The following is a 27,729-nucleotide window of genomic DNA, read 5'->3' as shown; positions in this document are numbered from 1 at the left end:
GTTTAGGTACATGATATCCACACAGCATTTCAGTAACCTTCACTATTTCATTTTTATCCTATATGGTACCTCACACCCTGTTGTATCCTTTGGCACTTAGGGTGGCAAACACTTGTAAGGTGATGTACCACATACAATCTATGTAACTACCTTGAAACTCTGTCCAAAGCCCAGTTTAGAGAAAACTAGCAGGTTTTGGTTGTTGTTTGGTTTGAGTTCATTCAATGTGTGCATTCTCCAAGATTCTCATTTGCTTAGATAATTATCTTGTTTCAGAAGAGCCTGAGTCAGCCTTTATTAGCTTACTAGCTTTAAAACCTCAAATGCAACTGGATGTTTAAAAAAATAAAATAAAAAAGGAAGCAAATATATTAGCTTAAGAGCATATAGCTTGACATGTTAATGGCACTATATTTTTATTTTAATCAGGGACTTTTTGTTCACAATATTTAAGTATTTAATGCACCATCCAAATCAAGAACAACTGTTAGAGCTTTGGATCAGTATGCTGTCTGTTAGCATACTGCATTAAGTATTAGCTTTATTACATAAGTTTACATGTTTTACTGTAATAGTTACCAGATCAACTCAGACTAAGTAGATCACAAAAGCCTTAGGCATCGCAGGCTGTGTTGATTCAGCAATATTCTCTTGCTGTCCTCTTAACATGCTATTAAAACTTTTTGCTTGATCATTGTGTAGAAGCAATATAAGCCATGAATTCTGCTCAGCCCATTAGTATGCTTATCCTGAAATGTACAGTGTGTTGCTCACAGGAGTTCCATTTAATCTTGGGTACTTGTTACCACACACAATTTCTCCTGAAACACCCCCATGCACTGTGCCATTTTCCTCTCTCAAGCTCTCTGGTGCAAATCAGACCAGAGTGAGGATATGACAGATTTCCCTTTCCAGTCTTATTTTCAAACATTTTCACCCCCTCTGACTTTCATCACATTTGACTTCACCTGACTCTTTTCTTACTATCTCCTCGGTACCTGGGCTCTATGGGGCACTGTCTCCAATTCTGTCTTACAGTTCTCTGTTGAATGTCTTTCTCCTCTTCTTAAGGTCCCACATGCTCAGGCTTCGGTGATCTCCTTGTTGATGACCCACTTTAGCTGCCCATTTCCTTTTCCTCACCTCTGCTCAACTTCCAGGCTTAGATCAAAACTTCCCAGAAGGCTAATTTCCCCATTAGGGTCTTCATTAAATAAGACTCTCTGTGATGCTTGGCTCTATTTCACCTCTGTAAGCTTCAGACTCTTATATCAGGCTCTTATATCAGGCTTTTGGCTCCCATCATCATGTCCTATCACTAGCTCAGCCTATCAAAATTTATGTCTTAATCTCTCTTAGCTGGTTTGGCTCTTAAATTGAGGTCATCCTTGATTTCTTCATGTTTAATTCTTCTCTACCTTTACAGTGAAAGCAGTTTTTGTCTCCACTTTGAGGTCAACCAAGCCCTGGCTGAACGTTCATCTTGTCTTTGCATCTTCTTCCACTGCTCTCTTTGCACAACAGGGCTTTGGTGCTGTGTCCTCCCACTCTAAAATCACTTCTGTCTTGTGCACTGCCACCTTCCTGGCAAAAAAAGAATCCCATGTTCTAAGGTCCCATGTTTTCTCTTGATGTTCTCCCAGACAGTTCATTGTGGGACTACCTTGGTTTGTTCTTTATAAAGATGTATAAAATTATTTCTTGAACTCCTTAAAAATTCCCCTTTCAAAATTGGTAGCAGACACATACACTGGGATTCTTCACCAACAGAATCTCATTGTATCCACCTGTGTATTCTTATTCAATCATCTCTTTTATTACTGGTTTATACACTTTGTTTATATACTGATTAGGAGATTCTAGGATTGTGTATTTCTGCTGATTCCAATGTGTGAAAAACTTATCAACTCAGATCAAAGCATAAGCACACTTGCTTTATGAATTACCTTCACATGGTTAAATCAGCTTCACCAGTTCAGACCTTCAAATATCTATGGCCCTCAGACCATGCTTGACTTTGTTTACATTTGAAATCTGTACTGTAATTATGAGGTTGTTTTGATACCATAGTTCTAGTGATTTGTTTTAGGTTACTGCCAGGTATCGGGTGGAAAAATCCCTTTTAAAGGAATATTAGTCTTCTGAAGAAAAATTCTGAAGCGAAGTCATACTTCAAAGAAGTACTGCACAAACCATTTTATGATGTATTTGGAGACCTACAGTTTTAAAGGACAAGCAGCCTTTAAAAGACATAAATATAGTTTCTAACAGTGGAAAATATGCCTTTTGTATAAAGTTTAACAAATAACCAAAACATTGTATCTGGAAATGGGAATACCTTGTAGAATTGTTTGCTGTCAAAACAAAACTTTCCACAGTAAAATTCCTGTCTCTTCCTCTCATTTTCTTTCAAGTCGTGCTACAACTGTTTTTCATTAATAGCCCAAATAATATCTCCCACAAGTTTTGTTCAAAAGTTTGGTTCTTTCACTACAAACACATAATAAAACCTCAGTTCCAAGTGAATTTTCCTGCTTTCAGAACAACCTGATGTATCTGTTACGCATCTGCTGTGTGCTATAGGGTTGTATCTTTCAGATCTCTTTGTTTGGGCTAGTTTGACCTCTGATACTACAGACTTTACTTTCCAAACTAATTTGTTTCTTACAAAAAACAAACATTTCTATTTATCCTTGTGATTTAGACATATGTTATATTTTCTCCTAGACCTATCATTATGTCTCCCATCTGGCACTGTGGGAAGGAATACGCATTCTTTAATATCACATGACAAATTTGCGTGTCTTGAGACATCTCCCGAGCAAGGTTCCCCCCTACATCTTTGAAACTATGTCTCTCAACTTTTACTGCCAACCCTGATTCATTAGTACTTGCAGTTTTACAAAAAGACAGAAAATTACATAAAATCCAAGTGACAATTTTTCCACCCAGCTGGTATTTTTTTTTGTCATGGGATGCTTCTGCCTGCCTATGATAAGGCCACAGAGAACAAACATATTTTATGGTCTGTAAGGCAAACATATCCATACTATCCTCTATTTATATTTAACATATATACATAACTTATCCATATGCTATATTTACTGTTGCCAATCATAAGTAACTTTCTCTGTTTGAAGCATGGCTTCCTAGAGCTGTGCCCATAAACTGTACAATTTCTGTCACAAACACCACATTCATCCTAGTAACTGAACCACTGAATTTGTGCAGGATGGTGACACTGTCATCATACAAAGTGCAAGTTTCATTAACTGGGTTCTTGTTCTCTTTTGCTCGCATGTTAGGTGAAGATGGTAATTAACCAAGAAAATTGCCATCTTTCACTGTTCAGATTCTATCAGCAGTACAAAGCAATGAAGAAAGAGAAAGAAAGAGAAAGAAAGAGAAAGTCACCAAGAACAAGATCTAGAAAAAGAAATTATCTCAGGAGCAGTATTCTGGAAGACCTGACAAAAAAAGCAGACAATTGCCTCTGAAATGTATTTTAAGCATAGATAGCTATCAGATAATTTTGTTTTCTGCTTGATTCAAAACAGTAAAGAGAAATGAATAGTAAAGGAGTTGCCCTTACTGTTTTTGTAATTCTGGAATCTGCAAAAGCAACATACCTGACAAGCCATGTTATTGAGCAGCATAACACACAGCATGAGCATGTGGCGGAATCTACCTTCAAATGACAGCACACAGCTGTTATGAAGGGATTGCTGTTGTGTTGCCTTTTGCAAGTGAAGCAAATATAAATTCAGACACACCCAATGTGTTTGGGTCCATTTGCGAAGTTGCTGTCTCTCTTATTGCTAAGGATAGTAAGTGCCCTTTCTCACTGGTCCTGATAGTTTTTAGCCTTGTCATGAACTGCTATATCTTTCTGGGGAAAGGTCATAACCTTCTTTCACCTCTGTTGTGTTGTTGTGTTTGAGCTGGGGATATTGCTGTTGAAGTCACCTATATACAATCATAGAGGGGCTTGGGTTAGAAGGGACCTTAAAGGTCATCTCATTACAATGTCCATATTTTTACATACAAATGTAGGAATTAGAGAATGAGCTGTCTGTTTCTGTACACCAAATGACTGAGCTTTTTCTAAAAGAAGTTCCTATTAAAAATCCTAAAGGAAATATTGAGCGCTTTCTCCATCAGCTATGAGATTAATCATTTATACCTTAATATTTGTAATGGGATACATTGAATTCAGGCTATTTGTTTTATGATTAACTCTAATGGAAATAATAGTTACACACACACTGTATTTGTCAACTTTTGCTCATCAGACGTAGCAGCAGAATATGACAAACTATAAATGCTCGTAGGCATTTGTAGGAAATAGCTGCAGATAAATGGTTATAGACACCTTTCATCACTGTTGGAAAATAAAAATTGGGGATAGGGCTGCATTTTTTTGCATTTTTGCTTCTCCTTTGTTAGCTTCTGTTCAGCTCACACAAAGATCAGTGCTTGGTGAGAGGCATCACAGGGGCTGAGACCCAACACATGGGTTTTTATAATGTGGAAAGATCCTGGACCTGTTTGCCATCATGGCAGGCTCTGAATAGGCCACATGTATTGACTGACATATAAACACGAGGAAAGTTCCCCTGTCACCTTGCATGGATGTGGATGCTATGAAAACTCTGTCACCAAAGTGGTAGGGATATTGCTTTTTTTGTAGGTTAAATCCAGAAGACAGGTAAGTCAGCTCTTCGGGTGTTGTCATATGGGTCACTGTTTTTTGTTTGTTTTTTTTTTTTTTTTTTTTCTTGTTTTTTGTTTTTATTTGTTTGGTTGCTGTTGTTGTTGCTTTTAACCAGGAAAATGGCAGTAAAGCTCAGCATGAACAGGGCTTAGGGGAGGAAAGACAGAAATGACAGAGCTGAAAGTGTTGTGAGAAGAAAGATGAAGGTGAGTGATGAATGCCCAGGGACACAATAATAGATACAATGAGAAACATAGAAGATTATCTGGTAGACTTGGGGGGTTGGAGGAGAGGGTTTCAAAAGCAGAAGCAGAAAAATGACAGGGAAGTTTCTCCCCTCTGCAGTTCTAGAGTGTTAGTTAAAGTTAAAGGGAAAGGTGGTGAGGGGTCTGCTGCAAACCAGAGAGAAAAGACACCACCAAGTCTAATGCTCTCCAGTACCACATGTTCTGAAGTCAAAGACTTGCCCTGTCAGACAAAAAAAGCTTGAATGGGATTATGAGTTCTATTATGACTTCTTCAGTATCTTCCCAAAAGAATCAAAGGTGAAATCTTAATTAATTTATTTATTTTTTTCTTCCCTATTTTTTCCTACCCTGGGAGAGAAATAGATGCAGAGAGTGAGGCATCCATATGAGAAAGTCTTAGACCTAAGTGTTGTCTCAAGAAATCATCATTTCTCTCTACAGCAGCAAAGCATTGCTTGAGGCAGGAAGGATATCAGAGAGTTTTAATTGTTGGTGTCAACACAGTGCGCATCAGTCTTGCCAAATGGTGTTTTCTCTACTGATTGTTATGTAACAAATCTCCTTGCCAATGTTGCTGAGCACACAGAAGTCTGCTTTGACAAAGTGAAGACTGCAAGATGGACATCATTAGTCAAGGATGTATAGCTAGAATTGGATCACTTTTGAGTCTCAGCTATAACTGCTTTACATAATCATAGAATCATAGAATCATAGAATATCCTGAGTTGGAAGGGACCCTTAAGGATCATCAAGTCCAACTCTTGACACCGCACAGGTCTACCCAAAAGTTCAGACCATGTGCCTAAGTGCACAGTCCAATCTCTTCTTAAATTCAGACAGGCTCGGTGCAGTGACCACTTCCCTGGGGAGCCTGTTCCAGTGTGCAACCACCCTCTCTGTGAAGAACCCCCTCCTGACGTCCAGCCTAAATTTCCCCTGCCTCAGCTTAACCCCGTTCCCGCGGGTCCTGTCACTAGTGTTAATGGAGAAAAGGTCTCCTGCCTCTCGACACCCCCTTACGAGGAAGTTGTAGACTGTGATGAGGTCTCCCCTCAGCCTCCTCTTCTCCAGGCTGAACAGGCCCAGTGACCTCAGCCGTTCCTCGTACGTCTTCCCCTCAAGGCCTTTCACCATCTTCGTAGCCCTCCTCTGGACACTTTCCAACAGTTTCATGTCCTTTTTATACTGTGGTGCCCAGAACTGCACACAGTACTCGAGGTGAGGCCGCACCAGCGCAGAGTAGAGCGGGACAATCACCTCCCTTGACCTACTAGTGATGCCGTGCTTGATGCACCCCAGGACACGATTGGCCCTCCTGGCTGCCAGGGCACACTGCTGGCTCATATTCAACTTGCTGTCTACCACGACCCCCAGATCCCTCTCTTCTAGGCTGCTCTCCAGCGTCTCATCGCCCAGTCTGTACATGCAGCCAGGGTTTCCCCGTCCCAGGTGCAGGACCCGGCAATCTAATGCAGGGATGAGATATTGCTAGTGCTGTGAAGAAACATCTTGAGCTGGCTTACACATATTTGCATTGTTTCCTGCCTGTTTATGTAGGGACAAATGCAAAAGAGAATACCACTATGTGTAATGAATCTGGACACCACTTGATGTTTGTGCTCAAGACTGACTCAGTAGTAGTAGTTTCAATAAGATTACACCTGGAGCCGTGCATGCACTGGATATAGCCACCCTTTTCCCAAATACCGCCCCCCTCCCACCCAGTATGTGTTAAAAATATCATCAAATATTGGGACAGTTGTCCGTACCAAAAGATAACATTAGAGATATGTTTTAGTACTGTATACACTGAAGAAGCATCTTCTTTGGAAGTTAGCAATGTTATGGGGATGTATTTTTCTGTAGTTATCTCTAATTGCCACAATTTTAAAGTAATAGTGTGAAAAAAAAAAAAAAAAGGAGAGGAGAGGAGAGGAGAGGAGAGGAGAGGAGAGGAGAGGAGAGGAGAGGAGAGGAGAGGAGAGGAGAGGAGAGGAGAGGAGAGGAGAGGAGAGGAGAGGAGAGGAGAGGAGAGGAGAGGAGAGGAGAGGAGAGGAGAGGAGAGGAGAGGAGAGGAGAGGAGAGGAGAGGAGAGACGAGAAAAGAGAAGAGAAGAGACGAGAAAAGAGAGAAGAGAAGAGAAGAGAAGAGAAGAGAAGAGAAGAGAAGAGAAGAGAAGAGAAGAGAAGAGAAGAGAAGAGAAGAGAAGAGAAGAGAAGAGAAGAGAAGAGAAGAGAAGAGAAGAGAAGAGAAGAGAAGAGAAGAGAAGAGAAGAGAAGAGAAGAGAAGAGAAGAGAAGAGAAGAGAAGAGAAAATATGTCTGTTTCAGATGGTGGATAGATACTAGTCCATCACAAGTTTTTTTCTTTCTTGAGACAGCAACTGTAGTATTCCATGACTGCAATGAACAGAGTACATCAAACTATTTTTCTCAGATACGTGCTAACTGAAGAGAGATACTCTACTGCACATATGAACATATACAACAGTACAGCATTGTACCCTGCAGTACAGCATTTTATCTGATTTAGTGTTTTACTAAGTGTTACTTAGACAAATAGGTTATGTTCTCTCTATAGAAGTTCTGAATTAGGACTGTACCCCCTATATCACAGTCCTAAAAAAAAAAAATAAAAAATAAAAAATTATTAAACCCACCCAGCTAATGATAGTTCTGTACTGCCTTGAAGTATCCAGTACTGCATCTGCAGCACCACCTTATTTTACTTGCACATGTCTGGAGGCTTCCTTGTTTTTTCCACAATGGTTCCTTTATGAATAGTCACAAGGACTTTTTTAAACCCTCCATTTCCCACCCCCCCTTTTTTTTTGTCCTTGGAGAAATACAAAAAATAATTACTCCATGGATATGGGACAAAGTTTCAACGTTTGACTCTATAATTAAGTTTATTTTTTGAGACAAGTAAGTACCTGCTTTCTTGATCTTGAACTATTACCACCTACCTTTTCTTTCATTCATATAATCTTTCCCAGGCCCATGTACAGGTTCCGTCACAGTCAGTGAAGGAAATATTTTATATTTGTTCTCTGAAATCATCTAATCTAGACTTTCCTTGTCCTCTTGGTCTTTGAAGGGAGGCACAACCAGCAGTTTCAGGTGAAGTTAACCTTCTTTCAGTAACTACCTTGGATGAAAGAAGACATCTGATCAGCAGATGTCTTCTTTCAGCAGGCACTCATAGGAATTGATTTTTTAATCACAACATGTAAACAACACTGATGTTATTTGAGGAATTTTGATAATGCAGCTGATAGTCTTTCTCTCTCTCTCTCTTTTTTTTTTTTTTTTTTTTTCCTCTGATCACCAGCAGTTTATTAACAAAACAAACAAACAAACAAAACCCACCAAAAACCTTGTTCCAAATCAATAGAGCAATGGGTTTTGGCCTGCCAAAGATATGGCTCTTCTGACATTGTGTGCTTAGTTGTCAGTGGGGGATTAATCTACATCACTGGAGAAACTGGAATCACATCTCCACAATTTCCACTTCCAGCTAATCAAGTATATGTAATGGTAAAACTTGTGTAGGGAGCCATTTTGTTTTACTGTTGTCCCAACATCCATTAGCCTTAATTACTGGAGTGATTGATGTACTTGACAAGACAGATGGACTACTCAGGGTGTCAGCCAAGTTTTCCACAACCTATATGGCTATAGCAGAACTTTTGCTCTGCTTATGTCTCTTTTCCTGTCTTTTCTTTGTCCTAAAACCAGACAGACTTAAATGTGAGCTCAGCATTAAATACACTGAAGAAGAGCCCAGTGGTATGATGGAATAAATAATGCTGATGCACCATTTCGGTCCAAATGTAATGGCAGATGTAATCAGTGATTTGATACCTGACTGGTTCAGCCTGTGTCACAGCAGCCTACATCACATGTATAATATAATTTCACTGCATTCCTAAGGCTTGTGCAAAGGTCATGTGCCCATGTGTACAAGAATGGAAAAAGACAGCCTTATTCCTCAGCCCCCGGTCTGAGCAGATCAGGTGGAAACCAGCTCCAGTTCAGGTTCTCTGTAACACTGGGCTGCAGTGGAGATGCCCTCCTGGTTACAGAGCTCCTTCGGTGGCTGAATTACAACTGGCTGCTCATCTCAGGATAGTTTAGGTGTCAGCATTGTGATGATGTAACCTCTTCATTCTCATGTACTAATAAATACTGCATTTCAGGGGGTGTTTCTATTTTGCCTTCACACAGAACACAATGTTGTAAATATGTGCAAATTGGTTAAAGAGAGGCAATACTAACCTTACTTCCAAGAGGTGAAACATAAATACGGGGTGGCTGAATCCGTGTCTGTGGGTATCACAGTAAGGATGGGTAGAGGGGCATTGGATTCCTACCATAAATGTTGAAGATCCCTACTGAAAAGCGGAGTGAAAGGAGGGGAGTCTGTTGGAGGACATGCTGAAAGAGCTATTGGAGATTCAGGAGGATGGAATTCAGATACTACAGTGGAGTATGTGTCTGACAGAGAGGACAGGTTATGGAGAATGACAAGAGAATACAGGGCCTGAGTCTGAGCCTGGAGTAGACAACCAGAGGGGCTGTGATAGCTACTGTGGGGGAACACACTGGCCTGGAGAGTGGGGGAGAGCAACTCCAGGTGAAACTGACAGCATGGCCCTGCATGTGAAAGAGAGAGTTGGTGGGGACAGAACAGATATTTTTAGGAGGAAAGATACTAAAGAATTCAGATGTAAATCCAGTATCATGATGAGAAAGATCCCCTGGGATGTACCATGAAGAGGTTTTGAGGATATCAGAAGCTGAAGTTGTATTGGGTTTATGTAGCAAGGTGTTGGCACTGAGGGCCTGCATGGTGGCCTCTGTGAGAAGAGTTGAGAAGCTGCCCCATGTTGGATGCAGCCAGTTCCAGCTAGCTCCAAAACAGACCCACCACTGGCCACCAGCCAACATCGGCTGGAGAGCAGCTCTGCAGAAAGGGGCCTGGGGTGTTTGTGGCAGCAGCTCAGCATGAGCAAGCAGTGTGCCCTGGCAACCAAGTGAGCAAATCACATTTTGGGGAGCATTAAACACAATATGGCCAGCCAGTCAAAAGGCATTTTCCTGCTATATTTAGTGTTGGTGTGGCCTCATGTTGAGTATTGTGTGCAGTTCTGGGCTACAAGATATAAAAAGAGTGTTAAGGTCCTTGGAAGTGTCCAGAGGAGGGCAACAAAGCTGGTAAAAGGGCTGGAAGGCATGTTCTGCGAGGAGAGGCTGAGGACACTTGTGTTGCCTAATCTGGAGAAAAGGAGGCTGAGAGGCAACCTTGTGGCTTTCTGCAACTTCCTGGGGAGGGGATGTGCAGAGGGAGGTGCTGGTCTCTGCTCCCCATTAACTGATGTCAGGACGCACAAGAATGGCACAAAGCTGCAACAGGGGATGTTCAGACCGGACATTAGGAAAAAATTCTTTACCATGAGGGTGGTGAACATTGGAACAGGCTTCCTGGAGAGGTGGTTGATGCCCCATGCCTGTCAGTGTTCATGAGGTGTTTGAATAATGCGTCAGTAATAGGCTTTAACTTTTGGTTAGCTCTGAATAAGTCAGATAGTTGGACTGGATGATTTTTGAAGGTCCTTTCCAGCTGAAGTGAACCATTCTATTCTATTCTGTTCTGTTCTGTTCTGTTCTATTCTATTCTATTCTATTCTATTCTATTCTATTCTGTTCTATTCTATTCTATTCTATTCTATTCTATTCTATTCTATTCTATTCTATTCTATTCTATTCTATTCTATTCTATTCTATTCTATTCTATTCTATTCTATTCTATTCCGCTCTGCTCTGCTCTGCTCTGCTCTGCTCTGCTCTGCTCTGCTCTGCTCTGCTCTACAGAATGTCTATTGTAATGAAGGAAAGCAATCTACAGGATTTCCAATGTTCATGCTTTTCAGTGGCAGGTCAGAAACTAGGGATGGGGTTTGGAAGATCTGAAGACAGATGACAAACCATCAAAGCTAATGGACCAGAAAACATAAAAGGGTCAGTGTGAGAGAGAGCGGACTCATTCTGAAAGAGATCAGATGATGATTGAAGAGGGAGGAGAGCGGCTTTAAAAAAAAATAAAAATCCAAGAGAGTACTGCTTGGTAAAAACAGCCGAGGGAAAGACACCACTGATAAGAAGAGAAGAATGGATGAAGCCTGAAATTTGAAGAGAGTTATGAAAGCAAATAAATATACACTACGAGATTTGGTGGCATCATGACTGTAGGAGCTGAAGCTGTTAACTCTCAGTGGTGAAGCCTGCAGGACAGAATATCAGGAGTCCACAAAAGGTTGATAGTGATGACAAGAGGCAACAGCAGGAATGAATTGGAACAGAAGCAGCAAATGTAGTCTGTTCAAAAGCCCAGAGAGAAAATGCAGAAGAGTGGAACCTGATATATCAAACACACTTGGGTTAAGGTGTAGAATATGAAGATGAGCAAAAACGGTAAAAGAGAATTTGAAATAATCATGGTATTATTGCCACTCACTGTTGCAGTCTGTCTTCCCAGAGTTTGCAGAGGCTTCCTTGTCAGGTCACAAGGCCACCTCCTGCAGATATTGAAGACAGCCATTTGTTTCTGTGAAGGCAGGCAACATACTGCAGTGGTTTCATGTTAGATATTCACTTTTACCAATTGATATGACAGAAAGTATTTGTACTGACATATTGCATCTGATTGCAGGAAAAGAAAAATCTTCTGACATGTCAATCACTAGATGACATTTTCCCTGGAAAAACGGACAAAAAAGTCCATTGTTTAATACATATTCTAGGATGATTTTGTATAGATACTGTCAGAACAAATAATGTTCTGTGGCAACATGTATACATGTGTGCATATTTGTCTGGTAGTTTTGGATTTAGGAGCTCTAAGGGTGAGTGGTGAAACTCAGCACTTCTGACTATGTAACACAATTCATGTTTGTCTGAGTTTTATATGTACTGGAGATTAGATAAAATGAACATAAACGCCTTTAGAAGTGAAATCCATCAGCTGAGTTCAATCAGAAAACCCATATGTCTGAGAAACAACCTCATAAATCCATAGAGGAAGGATATCAGGGTATCTGTGCAAATAGCACTCTTGATTTAAGGAAAGAGAAAGCATCATATTAGTTGGGCTCTTCCTAGTGGAAACAGCTTTGAAGGTTTTTAAATGACCTGCTTTTGTACTTTCAGGTATATTGCTTTCATTTTTTTCTTTGCTCTGTTGTATGATTTATGACACATCCTTCTCTAAGATGTTTAATTTTTATATTTTATTTTTTTTTTTCCTAATAATAATCTGTTACCTTTTACCAGTCACCCAGGAATACCCTCCAAAGAATACACAGCTAGTACTTAAAAGCAACATATGTAGCAATGGAATCATAGAACCACGGAATATCCCAAGCTGGAATGGACCCACAAGGATCACCGAGTCCAGCTCCTGGCTCCACACAGGTCTACCCAAAAATTCAGACCACAGGCTTGGTGCTATGACTACAACCCTGGGGAGCCTGTTCCAGTATGTGACCACCCTCTCGACGAAGAAGCTTTTCCTGACCCTCCCCTGTCAAAGCTTGACTCCATTCGTGCGGGTCCTATCACTGGTCACTAAAGAGAATAGATCTGCACCTCCTGCCCCTCTGCTCCCCCTCATGAGGATGCTGTAGTCTGTGATGAGGTCTCACCTCAGCCTTCTCTTTCCCAGGCTGAACAGACCAAATTTTGCATAGTAAACTCTGGATAAAAAAAAGAAGGTTCTTACACTAGAGAAAACAGACCTGATAGACTGTATTACAGAAAAGTCAAATCTGCGTAATAAAATAAAATAAAATAAAATAAAAATTAATATTTCTAGTATCAATACTTTTTTTTTTTTTTATTATTATTTCTATGTCATTATAGTCTCTCTTAAAGACAAGGCGATCCTACTTACAGTTAGTCATAGTTGTTTCAGCTGTAAGAGTGAAGTTGTTGATTTATGGAGGTTATAGCTGCATTTGGGAGCAGGAGGTGAAATAAGAGAGCTGACAGGTTTTTGCATATCGATCTTCTTTAAAACTAGGATTTTTGAAATTCTAGTGCTAACAGTTTTTGCAGTAGCCATTAGTTCCAACTGAGAAGTAGGAATGATGGTGAATCAAAGACAGGAAAAAGGGTGGAGGGGGGAATTAAATGTCATAAAACAGAACAATTTAGGTTGTGAACAAGAGCTAACATTAGTTCCAAGATAAAATAATCTGGTTTCTTTTAATGAATACAGGGATTTGTGGAAATTATTTTTATATAAAAATGAACAGCAATATGCCTCGTTGCCTATTCCAACATAAATCCCTATGAGACAGAACTAAAACATGCAAACCACTAGTGGTCCTTTCAAGTGTATGACAAAAATTTTATTAGGAAGGCTGGCACTTCGTATCGCCCTCAGAGAACTCAGGCCAACCATGGACAACCTCTTTCCTGATGTAGCATAAAGCTAAGGATAAAAGATACAGTAAAACATCATTTACAGTGTAAGACTGAGACCACCTTTGGAATTTGTAGATTTGAGAAGAGCCCCTCATTTTCTCTTTCTTTGAAAAAAAACATGCAGTGTAGTAAGCACTTCTCATAGTCATCCATGTAGACACCTCAGACCACCACTATACTTTGGGATCTATACAGGACTTCAGAAGAACCGAAGTGCTTCTTCATGTTCATCCCATCTCAGATCCTCTTTGACAGGACTTTTTGCCTTACTCCACTTGAGTGGGAGTTGGTTTGGTGTCATTTCATTACCATGTAGTTGTAGAAACCATCAGCACTGGAAGCGTGTAACTACAGATAGCTTTATCTTTTTCAGGAGGAAAAGAAATTGCAAGGGCATTCGAAAGATTAGATCAGCAGAGCCAACTTAAGGAGCTTCAGTACTAACAGAAGATACTTGAAAACAAGTTCCTGCTTCTTTACATAATTGAGAGTAAGGGAAAGAAGAGAATCTAACGTTTGTTTTTGATTAAAAACATCTCTACTTTGCCAAACATTACTCTTTTATGCACTTCAAGAGAAAGTGGATCTAAGAGTTGGGAATGGGAAAAAGTCCAATTAAGAATTTTCCCTAGAGTTAGAAATGTAGAAGAACAGAGATCATATTCTCAAAGCATTGAACTGTAGTTTGGGACTTGTGTACCTTGGAAAATATCCCTGTTCTTAATGCTTTGCAATGGCTAAAGTCAAATGAAAATGTGGCTTCTTTTGGCTTTAGTTTGTTGATTGGAGATACTTTTAGTGTAGGGTTTCTGGCTGCTTGTATAGTAACTAACAACGTAAAAATAATACCAGATTATTTGACAGAACGTATGGGTGACTGAACAGCATTTTGTTTGGGCAATACAATTAAGAGTATGCAGTATGAGCTGCTGGTGTATTCAACAAACATTAAAAAGGCCATACAATCTATCTTAGCATTGCCACAGGCACACTGAAAACTTTTCATAGACTACAGTAGAATGTAAGATGAAGAAAAATTAAAAATTAATGTTTTATTCCTAGCTCTGCAGAACACGAACCATTACTATTCCTTTATAAAGAGAGGAAACTCATTTCCTTACTTCACTACACTATGTAATGAAGGTAGGTTGCAGAGAAGATATTGTGATAAGGTAAGATATTGTGATAAGATAAGGTGAAGCCTGTAAACAGGGCCTTGCACTCTTAACTATTTTGGATTGAGGTAAGAAATCTGCATGCAAAATTTTCCAGATGACATAGTATTTTCCAGACTGAAGCCTGGACTCAGTTTGCCTTGAGAAACTATTTATGGAGAACTGTTATTTCTGCAGATACTAATTGTACAGGTGAGCTTCACCATCACACCAGCTCCTTAAATCTGCTTTGGGACTAAGCTGTTAAATAGGACTGAGCTGCTAAATCTAATAGCTAAATCTAATCTAATGCTTTGATCTAGTATCTGGATTTAGAGGCCCATTAACGTTTTTTGAGATGCTTGTACACAAATCTTTATTTGCAATTTGGGAGAGGAATACCTTAAAAAAACTTCAGAGGGAGAAATATAATGTCATTCCAAATGGCCTTAAAAAGGCTGAGGTAGTGATTTATTTTTTTCTGTATCTATAATGGTTACAACTGTGGTGACTGTTATGTTTATACTTGCTTTGCAGAGCCATCATGATCCCTTACCTCAGTGATGCAGATCAGCCAGTTCTGATGTGGCTCCATTTGTAACAAGTGAGGTTGTCTCCTGTACTGATGTCTGTGTTAGTAATGGTGTTTTCAAGTAATATATCATTTGAAGGCTTATTTTATAAACTGTTTTACATCAAGACACCAGACAAAGACCAACAATAAATGAGAAGAGTCAGAGACAAAAGCTGGTTGGTAGAAACAGGCAGGTGTTTTTTATTTCATGTGGCACAGCATTAGGCAGACAACCCAAGAAACAGTTTCTAACAAAAACCAAAACTATTGCTCCCAGGAACCATCCCCCAAACAAGGGTCTATGCCAACAGTGGCACTGAGATGTCCTCGCCTGTCCACTCTAATCTCCTCATATTTTGCACATGCTTAGGCTGTATCTTAGCTGTGAGCATCCTTTCCAAGGAGACTAACTTCTTAAGATACAGTATCTGTAGACAGCATACATACTGTGCAGTATCACCAAAGTACAATCTCCTCAAGCCATGCTAAAATATAACGCTAACTCTGGAGAGAAGGCTGTGCAACCGCCTCATGTCTCTCTGAGGTAATACAATGCTGTTTCTTAGCTGACAACATAAGGGGCACCTGAGGGAAGATCAATATGGCTTCAGAGTCTATTTTTAAACTCCTGTTGCAGTAGCGAGAACCAGGAACGAAATCTGCTGAGACACTGTGTGAGCACCTCTTCCACCTATGGCTGCCGCAGGGCACTGGCAGCACCAGAAATCTGATCCTACCTTCACCAAGAGGGCAAGAACATAGACGTTCTTCTCTAAATCTGAAGGGCTAGTAGGGAGAGAGGTCAGACAAAGACCACAACAGACCGTAACTTTTGCATTATTCATCAGGCAAGAGGTAAGCAATGACTGCAGTATGGGAAGTTACATAGTTAGCACTCTGGATTAAAGGCATGAAGAATGGCTGGTGGAAGGAAGACATTTTAGAGACTTAGGGCAAAGCTTTTGAAGCTTGGGATATTACTTTAAACTATTATCTACAGGTTATTCTCTCTATATATTCTATTTTTCTTTCTAAATTAAGAAAATAAACATTTATTAACAAGTCACTGGGTCAAGTCTTGCTCTCTGCTGAAGCCAACCCATTGACTTCAATGAGAGAGAGCCCTGTGTAAACAATGAAGGGCAAATTTGGCCCTTTAAGTCCTGAAAAGTCTGCTTGTATCCATTTCTTTCAATCCTGCAAGGAGATACAGATTGAAGGGTGAATTACTTGTTATGAATTTCTTTTTAATTACCAGGGGAGCATCAATGAGATATGGCAAAAGAGCAAGAAAAAGGAACAGAAAATGAAGTACTCCTTTAAAGAGATAATTTTATCCATGTTTCAGAGCAAAAACGCAAAAAGAGAAACAAAAAGAGAAAGGCTACTGGCCTTTACTTTCTAAGCAACCACAAAATCCTTCATTTAGCCTCAGTGAAAACAGTACACAACTACAGAAAACAGAAGAAACCAAATACTTCTTTTCATTTGCAAACACAACTTACACAAAGGTGAACATCTTCAGACCCCCTGCTAACTCCAACAGTCTGCACAGTGCAGTGTCAACCACTGAAGACAAAATGTGCCTACTGTGCAGATGTGTAAAACCTGTGGTGCCTTGCAAATGTAACACAACGTTTTGAATATAAGAAACACTAGGTTCTTTTAGACACAGAACAATACAATTTTGGATGCATTTACCACTTTTATTTCACTATGCAGAAACATACATTCACCATGTGTTGTGATGCAGCTGACAGTGTAATGGACTCTATCCCTTCAGTGGGTATTATAGCTGAACACTAACGAGTTTTCAGTGGACGTTCTGTACAGGTTAAGGCTTGACTCTGAACTAGATAGTAAATGCTGACCAGATTCTCAAACAGATTTTTTTTTTTCCTCTGAGAACATAAGGGAAATCAATAGAAAACCATCACGGTTATTTCAAATTAATAATTTTCTAAAGCTGCAAACTAAGTAAAATACAGATTTTCTCCAAAATAACTACATATAATTTACAAGGTTAGGATCTGTGAAGGGTGACCAGAAGCTGACTTTGAACAACGCTGACAAAAATTGTTAAAGTTAATATGCTAAAATCATTACTACCTCATAAGGTATTCAGTCAGGTATACAAAGCACACTTTGTAAGCATTTAAATATTTTGATAAGAGTAAAGATTCATCATTGTTTATCGGGCAGTAATAAAACCAGATGAAACAAATGTAAGATTCAAGTTGTTTACTGAATAAACTGTGTTATTGGCACATCTAATGTGTGGTAAAACATTATACACAGTACCTATACAGCTTCTAGCATTTTGGGGGTAATCTTCATTTACAATATCTGTAAACAAAAGGCTTGCCACCTAACAAATTTTAATCTGTTTAGACTTTCATAAACTGTGAAAGGCATGAACTGTTTATGTGTTACATGAGATCACTGTTTATACTGTTTATGAACGTGCAGGTATAGCTGAAAACTTAGACTTTTTAAGAAAATTAAAAATGCTGCTTTTCTGTAATTTAATCGTTGCTTCATGCAATATTGTTTAACTGCTGCTGATTCAGATTGCTTTCTATGGGAAGATATCTCTGCCAGTTTCTTTATTAACGGTCATGATCAATTCTTCTGTACTGAAATTTTCCATAGACAGATACAAGTCAGTCAGGTTGGAACTGAGACTCCATATAGGCTCTCGTATTCCTACGGGTGTGCATGTCTGGATTCATATGCAACCTAGATTATTCCTGCAGGAAAGAGACCTGAGTTAATTATTTGAAACAACTATTCTCCTGCAGAGAGAGATTTTGTCAAATTATTGGCATAACAAAAATTATTTAAAAACAGCGTCATTCCAGTATAAGCAACTTGGCCCAAAGTCATTCTAAAGACTATTGATGCCAATAGAAAAATTTAGTGACATCAATAGACTTTTAACTGAGCCACATTATGTTGTCTCTGAAACATTCAGCAGAATACCACAAGAATCATGGCTACTCACTCCTCAGTGATTGGTTCCATCTTCCAAAATAAATTACAGATACTGAAATTCAGTTTTCTTTAGGTCTCTATATCCGAAAGCAGGAGAGCAAAACAGCTTCAAAAGGTGCTGTGCATCATACTCTGTTACTTACACCAAATGCTAAGGAATATATATTTTAAGAATAAAATGCTGCTATAGGTTTAAACAAATTAGACAACCAGCTCTTTTTTTTTTTTTTTTTTTTTTTCTTTTCTTCTGCATACAGCATTCAAAGCAATTTGTGCAATGGTGCTGGCATTAACAGCTTTTGCAGAGCAGGTTAGTATGCATGACATGTTTCTGCACACAGAATAAATATAGTAATATTAAGATATCTGTTTAGCCAACCACAATTGGAGAGCATGCCTTTAAAAAAAAAAAAAAAAAAGCTTGACACAAGAAAGCTGCATTATCATCTCATCTTGATAAACAATGCCGCTTTAAAATGTAAAATGTCCTTTACCTAAGAAAGCCAAGACATACAAATACTGACACACTGCTTCACTGGGTTCAAAACAAAACTCAAAAGCAAGTTAGACTGTATCTTTGCAAGTTTTGAATAAAGTTTAACTTGTAACTTATCTGCACAGAAAGTTTAAAAAGCAGCTATAGGTTTTTCCTTTGGCATTTTTTAAACAAAATGCATAAACTTTAAGAACAAAAGCAATTTGTTCTTAAATGACATAAAAGCAGACAACGGATTTTTTTTGACTTCAGGATTAGAAATTAGACTATATCAAAGCATGGACAATGAGGAATTTTCAGAAAGCCAACAAAAGCAAATGAGTAGTTTCTCTTTCTCCAGCTGGCACCATTAAATGAAGACATTTAGAATAGAATGGGCTTTGCATTCAAATATCAGAACTGATAACTTGCACAAATGCAACTTGCAAATGCCAGTGAGAGAAAGAAAAGAGTTAGAGGTGAATTATGGTAGGAAAACAACCTTTGCAACATGCCAGCCCAGTAAATGCCTAGTAAAATCATCTAGTCCTCTTACCTGTGGTCAATCCTCCCCATCTTCTGGTGTGATTTCTGTCTCTTTATGTACCACTACTTTGGTCACTGACATGTCAGGGTGCTGCTCTTTGGCTTCTTTAATTGCCTGAGCCAGCGCCTATCCCAAGGAAACCACAGAAGGGCAAAAACAAAAAGGAGGTGGAACATGCATGATCAGTAGCAAGGTGGAGAGATTCATGAGATATTACACAATTTACAAATGAGGAAAATGATTAAAATATGAAATATACCATCACTGATTAAACTACTAATCCACTTTAATTTAAGGCATGCCAGTTTGAATAGCATCTTTTAGAACCATGTTAAAAAATATTCTGTTTGGCAGTCTTCAGGGTAGCCTCAAACAGCTTAGAGATTTTACCTGATCATGATCAATATCTGCATCTCCTGTGATGACTATTCGTTTTTCAATTCTTGTCTCTGAGATGCCTCCTTTCACAGTCTAAATGGGAGATACAAATGCATGTCAGTAACTTGCTTTAAAGAGCGCTGTGACCCATTTGCAGAATGGTTGGGAATCTAGATGTGACCAGACTGAACAGTCTCAAACAGAGCACATGGACAACCCTGAACTGCAATTGGAGCAGCTCTGGAGTTGGCCTGCTCTGAATGGGGATTGGAGCTCACCAGGAGTCCTTCCAACACTGAGAATTTTGTTATTTTAACCAAATTGTATATGTCAGGAGAGATACTTGTATGTGTTGGGTCAAAAATGGAAGGTATTACTGGTAAATTCTTCCCATTAAGAGAAGAATGGACATACAGACAGCTCATGTTAAGACCTAGTTAAGTCCTACTGCAGGCTTCAGAAGAACAGAGAGGCTGTACGGCCTTTGTATAGTTCATCTACTGAACTGGACTGCAGAAAGATGACATTCTGTCCTCAGTGAACGTTGGTAGGAGAGCTGTCACTGTAAAAATAATGTTTCTGCTTAGGGGCAACCTGTTACTAAGATGCTACCTTGAAACTTGAAAGACCCAACATCATTTGTCTATTTGGCCTTAAGCTTTCTGTCTGGCTGTGGGCAAGCACCTTAAGGGACAACACAAATCAACCGCAGTGTCTGAGCTGACTGAATTTCCCATTATGAATACACAATACAGATTTGTTTTATCATTTCAACACCATGCAGAGGTAATAACTCAATACTCAAAAGCAGTATAGTCCTGTCAATGCACCCTCACACTCAGGAAAATTATTCCTTCATTGCAATCACTTGATACCAATGTGGCTACATTGCTCCCAGTTTCAGAGAGTATTTGCAGCTAACTCAAGTGTTTCTGCAGAGCAACGTTTTATGCTTATGTAGACATGCCCTAAGGGTTTATGTTTTTTTGGGACTGCTGTCAAGTCCTCGGATGACAAGTTAATCAAGCTAGTACACCCAAAGACAAGTGAATGAAGACAGGTACACAAAATAGACAGGATATTGTCCAGAGATTATAAACATGTGTCCATGTTTTAAAATATATAGAGCAATAGCTAAGAAAACTTATCCTTCTGAGAAAAAAAAAAAAAAAAAAAAAAAAAAAGCTCCCTGATTTCAGAGGACTCACTTTGGTGATATGTGTAGTGGTTGTAGTGCTGGTGGTTTCAGACGTGATGGTTTGTGCACTCATCAGCACACCTGGTTCTGAGTCAGCACCACAATCCACCTAGAGAACCAAAACACAATCATCAGAAACATGCCCTTGAGCAGAGATAAAACTGAACTTCCCTATTTTTATTGTTCTTCATAAAAAGAATATTTAATAAAAGGGAAATAATTGCTGTTAGGGTGATCATGTGTCAGTATTTCTCTCTGTGTAACGACACTGCTTCTGGAAAGACTGATGAGATAGTGTGGTTTTGACACCTGCAGTTTCATCACCATTCTCAAAAAGTCCTACATCAGGACATGACAGTGACCTTCAGATATGCTATAACTACATACATCCTCCTTGTGCTAATATTTAATACTTGAACAACTTACAACAGTTCACACTAAGGCATACACTTAAACATGAATGAAGAAACATGGGTTCCTTAAGGTCATGTTAAATTAGACCTTGGCTTGTGCAGAATTTCTTACCTGTGAAGACTCGTATGTAATGGTTTTTGTTTCTGTATGGACTACCGGCACTTCCTTTGTTGAAATTTCAAGATTTTCCCCCCCAGCAGAAACGCTACTGAAACTGATAGTCTCAGTCTTCACAACTGGTGACTGTGTAAACAGAAAAAAAAAAAAAAAAAAAAAAAAAGGAATTGGAACATTTACTAAAGCTTTGGGATTACTCAGAATATATTCTTGCATGGGAAAAGAAGGGGGGATGAATAATAAGTGCTCTTTAGGAAAATAAAAGAGAGAAAATCTCTTAATTATAATGGTACATACATGTATATTATTCTGGCAATATTTAACACTATCCTGGATTTCAGGAAAACAAACTTCAGGAAAGATGTAAACATTACACATTTTCTCAGAGTGACAAGAGAACAAATCTTATTCAGGCCTACTTTTCCATTCAGGTCTCAGAGAGAAAAAAAAAAAAGAAAAAGAGAGAGAAAAACAAGCTTTTTTTTTCCCTTCTGCAAAATAATTCTTGAAATTCTATAAATAGGATTAATATAAGAAGCCTGGATTGCTTGAGACATAGTACAATAATATAACAATTGTACCAAACACAGAAAAAAAACATTTTCTGTCTTTGAGGACATGTGAACATTGCCAATCTTGATGGACTTTCCCAAAGAAAATGCCAGCTGAATTCTAGTTATCCATTGCATAAAGAGCCACCAAATTAGGTATTTCCTTGCAGCATGAAAAGCGCTTTTAGGTAAAATATGCATGGCATTTTGCCAAGGATGGAAACCAGCGACAAGCCTTGCAGGTGCCATGCAAGGAGGAAATAAGAGGAGAAACAAACTGCCTGCTGTAAAGATGCAATCATACAAGCCTTGTACTCTTTACTTTCCATGAGAGGAATTGATTTAGTCCACTACTGCATACATTTACAACTCAGCGCAATAACTGATTTAATAACGAGTTACCTCAAAATGAGGTTTTCTTTCCAAAGAATCTGAAACTTGAACTGTTGTACTGTGCTCCTCCGCTTGCTCATGAGAAGTAGCAGCAGCAACGCCTTCCTGTTTGGTTACAGCTTTATCAGCCTCCTCCCTTTTTTCCTCTTTAGCCCCCTCAGTCACAGCAGAGCCCTCCTTCCCTTTCACGCTAGCAGCTGCCGCAGATGCTGCCTGAGCCTGGGCATCCAGCACAAGTCCAGCCACTTTAGCAGGATCCCCACTTGCATGCACATTCATCCCACGTCTCTCCTCGATAACCACAGTCTCCTGTACAACCTTCGTCACTGCATCCTGGTGTGGCTGAGCTGCTTGCTTCATTTCACTGGAAGCTGTCTCCTGAGATGTCGTTGTGTCTATTCTCTGTAGAGAAAGAGGAAAAAAACCACCTCAATGTCAGAAGCAGACAACAGTACTTAGAACAGCTCCTCAGCTTAATGTACTGTGAACATAAATAAAAATGGGGTATTACATTTTGCCAATTTATTTCTCTCGCATTGATGGATTTTCACTCTGAGGACCTAATTAGCATAATAGAAATGAAAAATAAAGCAAGAATTACAATTTTTAAAGGTGAAGAGAAATGTGTTTTTCTTCTTGGTAGTTTTGTGCGAGGTTTATAAAGGCAAAATACAGCACCCTGTAAAATGACCAAAATAAAGTGAAATGAGATTAAGAAAAAAAAAATCTTTTTTTTTTTTTTTTTTCCTTTTGGTGAAGTTTCTGTTGTGGTCTATTGTAACAACGGAAAAAGCACAGCAAGTCCATGTGTTAGTTATACAGGCTCTGAGTTATGCATAAAAACAGGAAACAAAAGAAAAACCAAAGTCATCAGTGCGCATTTATAACACTGACAGATGGAATCAAACGGCCACCTGAGCCCAGCTATGTGAAGTAGAAGTAACCCCTCCTATGAACTCTGTCGGTTTTCTGGCGGACTCTATTAAACTGAAGATATCTGAGCCATCCAAGGTTTTTTCACCAGTGGACTGTTTAGTCTAAACAGACAAAGAAATGGAGAGTCATACACAGGAGAAAGGAAGACCCATATGCACAGACATATTAATTGACAAAACTGGAGCCAGAGATAGAGGAAAGGAAAAGAAGGTTGCAGGGGCACACAGAGGTTGGAAACAGGATAAGAATGGGAAAATAAATTAGAGCAAATTCATAATGGCTGTAGTAAGCAATAGTTACAAAGCATAGTTGTTAGCACTGGCATTTCGCTGGTTCAAGCAAACCTTTTTATCCTTTGGTTAACAAGCAACAGCAGCAATACCACATTTCAGTAACATGGATCTTTAAATAAACTGGAAAAGTCGAAAGCCTTATATAATGCCTGCTTTAGACCGTGGTAAAGATTCAAATTATGAGAAAAAAAATAAGCTGGGTTGGCTGCTGTCAACATAAAGCCAGGCAGCAGAACTGAAAGGTAGGGTAGTGTGAGGGTATTGCCTAAAAGAAGTCATGCTTTAATCTTTAAACCCGTGGCGTGAAGTCAAAGCCACTCGTTACCACTACTTTTGATGCAGACGACTCAGTAACATAGTGAGCAGTAGCAATGGTAAATGGTTGTTCTCTGGAATATCTCCACTCTTTCCGGGCAAATGCCCCTGCTTTTACAGCTTCACTGTCAAGGTGTTTTTCTGCTTTGCCAAGCTGCAAGCTTCCCAGTGTACCATGTAACTGCAAATCCTGATCCATCTTTGGTGTCTTTTTCCAACTCTCCTCTTCAGGACTCTGCAACTGAGATTCTGCTTCCTTTATAGGTGTCAGGGAGTCGGACAGCTTTCTTTTTGTGCTCTGCACGTCGGATCCCCTCCTGGCTTTCTCATCAGTGGCATGTTCTACAATCCCATACTCAGCCACTGCTGGAACGATTTTCACAGATTCTTGCACTTCCCTTTCCATTTTTTGCAAAACTTCTACAGAAGGCTGTACTGTTTTCTCTCCCTCTTTAGCTTTACTTGTCATGGTTACAATTTTCCCGGACATGGTATCATAGGACTTTCCTAGGGTGAACATTTTCTGCTTATTCTCCTCTTTGGATTGTATTTCACTTTCCAAGTCCTCAAAGCTCTGCATCAGAATGGTACTGGATTTTAATAGCTCAGGTGGAATGCCAGCTTTACTGCTCACAGTCACTACTTTGTACGTCACATTTTTTTTCGATTCACCATCAACTACCTCAGAGGGTATTTTGTCTATAATAACCCAATCCTCAGTGCCCTATATTTGAGATACAAAAGCTAAATTAGAATATCTGAAGGTTTATCTGTGCTTCAGAAGCACTAAAGTGTGAAGTCTTTTAAGCAATCAATGCTGCCTCTTCTGAAAGCATATAATAACTTTTACCACTGAACTTCTTAGAGCAGTTATCAAACTGATAAACAATATCACCTTAGGCAAAGTATGATTTCCTTTGTAGGCTTCCTCCCCTTAGAGGCCCATACAATGCAGACACAAAAAAATTACTTTTGTCACACTATGTCTGCAGTAACTTAAAGCAAAGTAAAATGGTGTTTGGAACCATCCTGAGGTTAAAAACCATATATCACAATGGTTCGTAATGCTACAGTTGAAAACATGTTACAAAAATAGTGCAAATAAGCCCATTCAGCTGTTCCCCAGTTGTCATGAACAGACTTTTTATGAGGTTTTAGAATAATATGCATTTGTATGTAGCTGCAGTCTGCACTGAATTTCCTTACTTTTGTTAGAAAGCATCAACCCCCTTCAGCATTATTTAAATTTAAATTTAATAGCACAACACAGAAAACTTCCTACTACTGAAGACACTGAACTGAAGGCAATGTCTTTTTTTCTCCTTATGCAAATATTCTACGTGATTTGCTTAGATTGTGCAGTCAGCATCCACTTATTTCACCACAACACCATAACTTCTGTATTTAAGCAAATGTGGTTGTTTAAAATTGAATGAATTAAAAATAACCTCTAGGGATGATGGGATACTTTTCTGGATAATGATTTGATGAGAAGTAACCAAAGTGCCAGCAGATTCTCCTTCCTGCAGCTTCTTCTCTATCACACTTGGCTAATAGAAAAACCAATAAGAACACAAAGTTCACCATCACTCAGCATAATCTGAATTCACTTGACAGTATATAGGAAATTCATTCTAATGACACAAGTGCCCCATTAATCATAACGTTCTCATTGCGACTTATGCTGGAAATGCATGCACAACTGCAAACAATATCCACAAACAGCACCGCACAGGTCGATTTGTTACTAGAGGAGAAATCAATCTCTATTAGGCAGTCATAAGCTCTGGAGGGGACTCATTCTTCAGAATTTAGGCCCAGATTACATCTGGCTCTGGAATTTATGAAATTAATAATAAATAAAAAAAAAGTGGCTTGGAAAGCAAAAAAGATAATACAATAATAAATCATTGCCAGCCTATCTGACCATATTTCAGAAAAGTATGATTTGTTTTTACCTGCATTTCAAGGAATGTAGTACCTCCCTTCTGCAAAAATATGAGTTTTTCTGATTTTTCTCTTTCTTCTTTGGTCTAATGTCAGGGGAATAAATGGTTTTAGTAAATGGAGGGCAGATAGTCCACTATACTATACAATAGCTTATCAAATTTCTTTACGAATTATTAATTGCATGGTAAGTTAGGAAACAGAATTACACTGAATAATTTTACACCAAAGAGGTTTTCAAACAGTTGCTCTGTTAAGGACATTCAGATGAATGCAAAGTGGACATGAGCATACAGTTTGTATAGCAGGAAAAACAGCAAACTGAGTAATATTCAGGTGTGGATGCACCTGACGTCATCCTATGTTATTCACTTAAATGTGTCTGGTGCCAACTTACATGGCTTCCAACAACAGCCAAAACGCAGGACCCTCTGCCTCATGCTGGCTTTATCTCTTTCCTGAGTTTGCAGCTTTCTCTGTTGAAGCAGGCAGAATGTGTGCTCTGCAAAGATTTTGGCTTGCCCTTTCTCCTTATGGGTATAAGAGGTCTCAGAATGTTTTCCACATGCAGGAAGCCAACCATTGCTGTATTACCCAATACAGCATGACAGGAATTTTCGTCTTCAGCTTTACCCCATCTGTGCTTTCCCAATGCTGTAAGAATAATGAAAATCTCTCTGCAACTTGACCAACTCGGAAATTTTAAAATGGTGGGAAGGCCCAATTTCCTAAGCCTTTTGAGCCTGGGCATACATATTTCTCATTGGGCAAGATACTCTTGGACATTCTTCCTGCTTCTAGGCTGTCCACCTTCTTCATTTGGCTGGAGCATATAAACCCCCGCATAGCAAAGCAGGTTTCTTGCCAAACCTTTTCAATCCACTTTAAAGTCTGATGTATGCTTTAGGTGTGTAAATGCAAGTAACACAATGGCATGATAAAAAAGTACCATTTAAAACAATTTTTCATAACTAAATAAAATCAAAGAATTTCTCCTACTATTGTGAGAAATGAATTGTTGACCAGGCAGGCTTAAAGTCAGTCTGACCAAACACAAACCATGCCAGACACTCAAAGTATATATTTTGAAAAGGCGTATTTTCCCCTATGTTCTTGTTTTATTATACTAATTTTAAAGAACTAGTTGTAACAGCTTTGAATACACTTTTAAAATGGCTACTCTGATTTAAACATGTAGCTTCCTTGACTATGTTGAGCTACTGTGGGTCTACATGCTCTGGATTCTGACTGCCCACGCATCTGTTTGTAGATGCCATGGTGCTGATTTTGACTTTGCATGGCTTAAAGCAGGACATACAAACTGAAACCATCCCACTTAACACAGACAAAAAGAACAGTCAGATGTTACCTACAGTGTGGTGCCAGAAGTCACCCCAGAGTTAGGCTCTGATAGCTCAAATCCACTCACATTTTTCACAGAAATACCTTCATTTGGATGAGATTTTGAGGGACAGCTGTAGTTTACTTAGATGCATGTAAGACAGCAACTGGACATTGCTTTTGAGCAAGTCCTTTTCATCCAGTAAGAGAGTTATCAGATGGGGATATCTCTTGCCCTTTTCCTTTCCAAATGAATGGTTAAGATGTCTTTCCTCAGGGTAAAGCATACGTAACTGTAACATTTTGCCATGTCTGTGCATTTTAATAAACATTTTGTTATTAAATTTGCATAATAATAAAGACTTGAAACAAACTCGGGAGTTACATTTGCTTCACCCACACTTCTCTGATTCAGGCCCAGCTAACCAGTCCCTCCCTTTTCAACAGTTCCTCACATCATTAATGTGTTAGATGCATCCTGTTTATTATAATTACATTATTTCTTTTAAGACAGAAAACCTGTATTTTCAACTACAACCTTATTAATATGTTTGTAGGATCTATTATGATTCCTGAGCAAGACAGTAGGAGTAAAATTAGTATTCCAATCACACTAGTGCTCTCTCCAAAAGGTAAGCCCTCTGCACTGAGTCAG

At 39.0% G+C, this 27,729-nt stretch overlaps 1 protein-coding gene across 25 annotated transcripts in view; it reads right to left on the bottom strand.

Annotated features, from left to right (window-relative positions):
- Window positions 1-15,349: 15,349 nt before the first annotated feature.
- The window catches only part of EPB41L3 (erythrocyte membrane protein band 4.1 like 3), a 141,552-nt gene continuing 129,172 nt past the window's right edge, over window positions 15,350-27,729 (bottom strand). For 14 of the 25 annotated variants that reach the window (XM_084508106.1, XM_084508107.1, XM_084508083.1 and 11 more), the window contains 10 exons: window positions 25,745-25,819; window positions 25,235-25,336; window positions 23,797-24,510; window positions 23,157-23,279; window positions 22,252-22,644; window positions 21,293-21,424; window positions 20,778-20,876; window positions 19,582-19,662; window positions 19,201-19,317; window positions 15,350-17,925 (listed from right to left, as the gene is read on the bottom strand). In XM_084508106.1, the coding sequence (XP_084364232.1) occupies window positions 19,207-19,317; window positions 19,582-19,662; window positions 20,778-20,876; window positions 21,293-21,424; window positions 22,252-22,644; window positions 23,157-23,279; window positions 23,797-24,510; window positions 25,235-25,336; window positions 25,745-25,819 (1,830 nt within the window). In that variant the 3' untranslated portion in view covers window positions 15,350-17,925; window positions 19,201-19,206. The remainder of the gene's footprint in view (window positions 17,926-19,200; window positions 19,318-19,581; window positions 19,663-20,777; window positions 20,877-21,292; window positions 21,425-22,251; window positions 22,645-23,156; window positions 23,280-23,796; window positions 24,511-25,234; window positions 25,337-25,744; window positions 25,820-27,729) is intronic. The other 11 variants (XM_084508092.1, XM_084508095.1, XM_084508098.1 and 8 more) reach the window with 6 other exon arrangements.

Source organism: Aythya ferina (assembly GCF_964211825.1).
Source record: "Aythya ferina genome assembly, chromosome: 2".
Lineage (NCBI taxonomy): Eukaryota > Metazoa > Chordata > Aves > Anseriformes > Anatidae > Aythya > Aythya ferina.
Note: the sequence above shows the minus strand (reverse complement) of the source record. Positions and strands in the feature narration are given on the sequence as shown.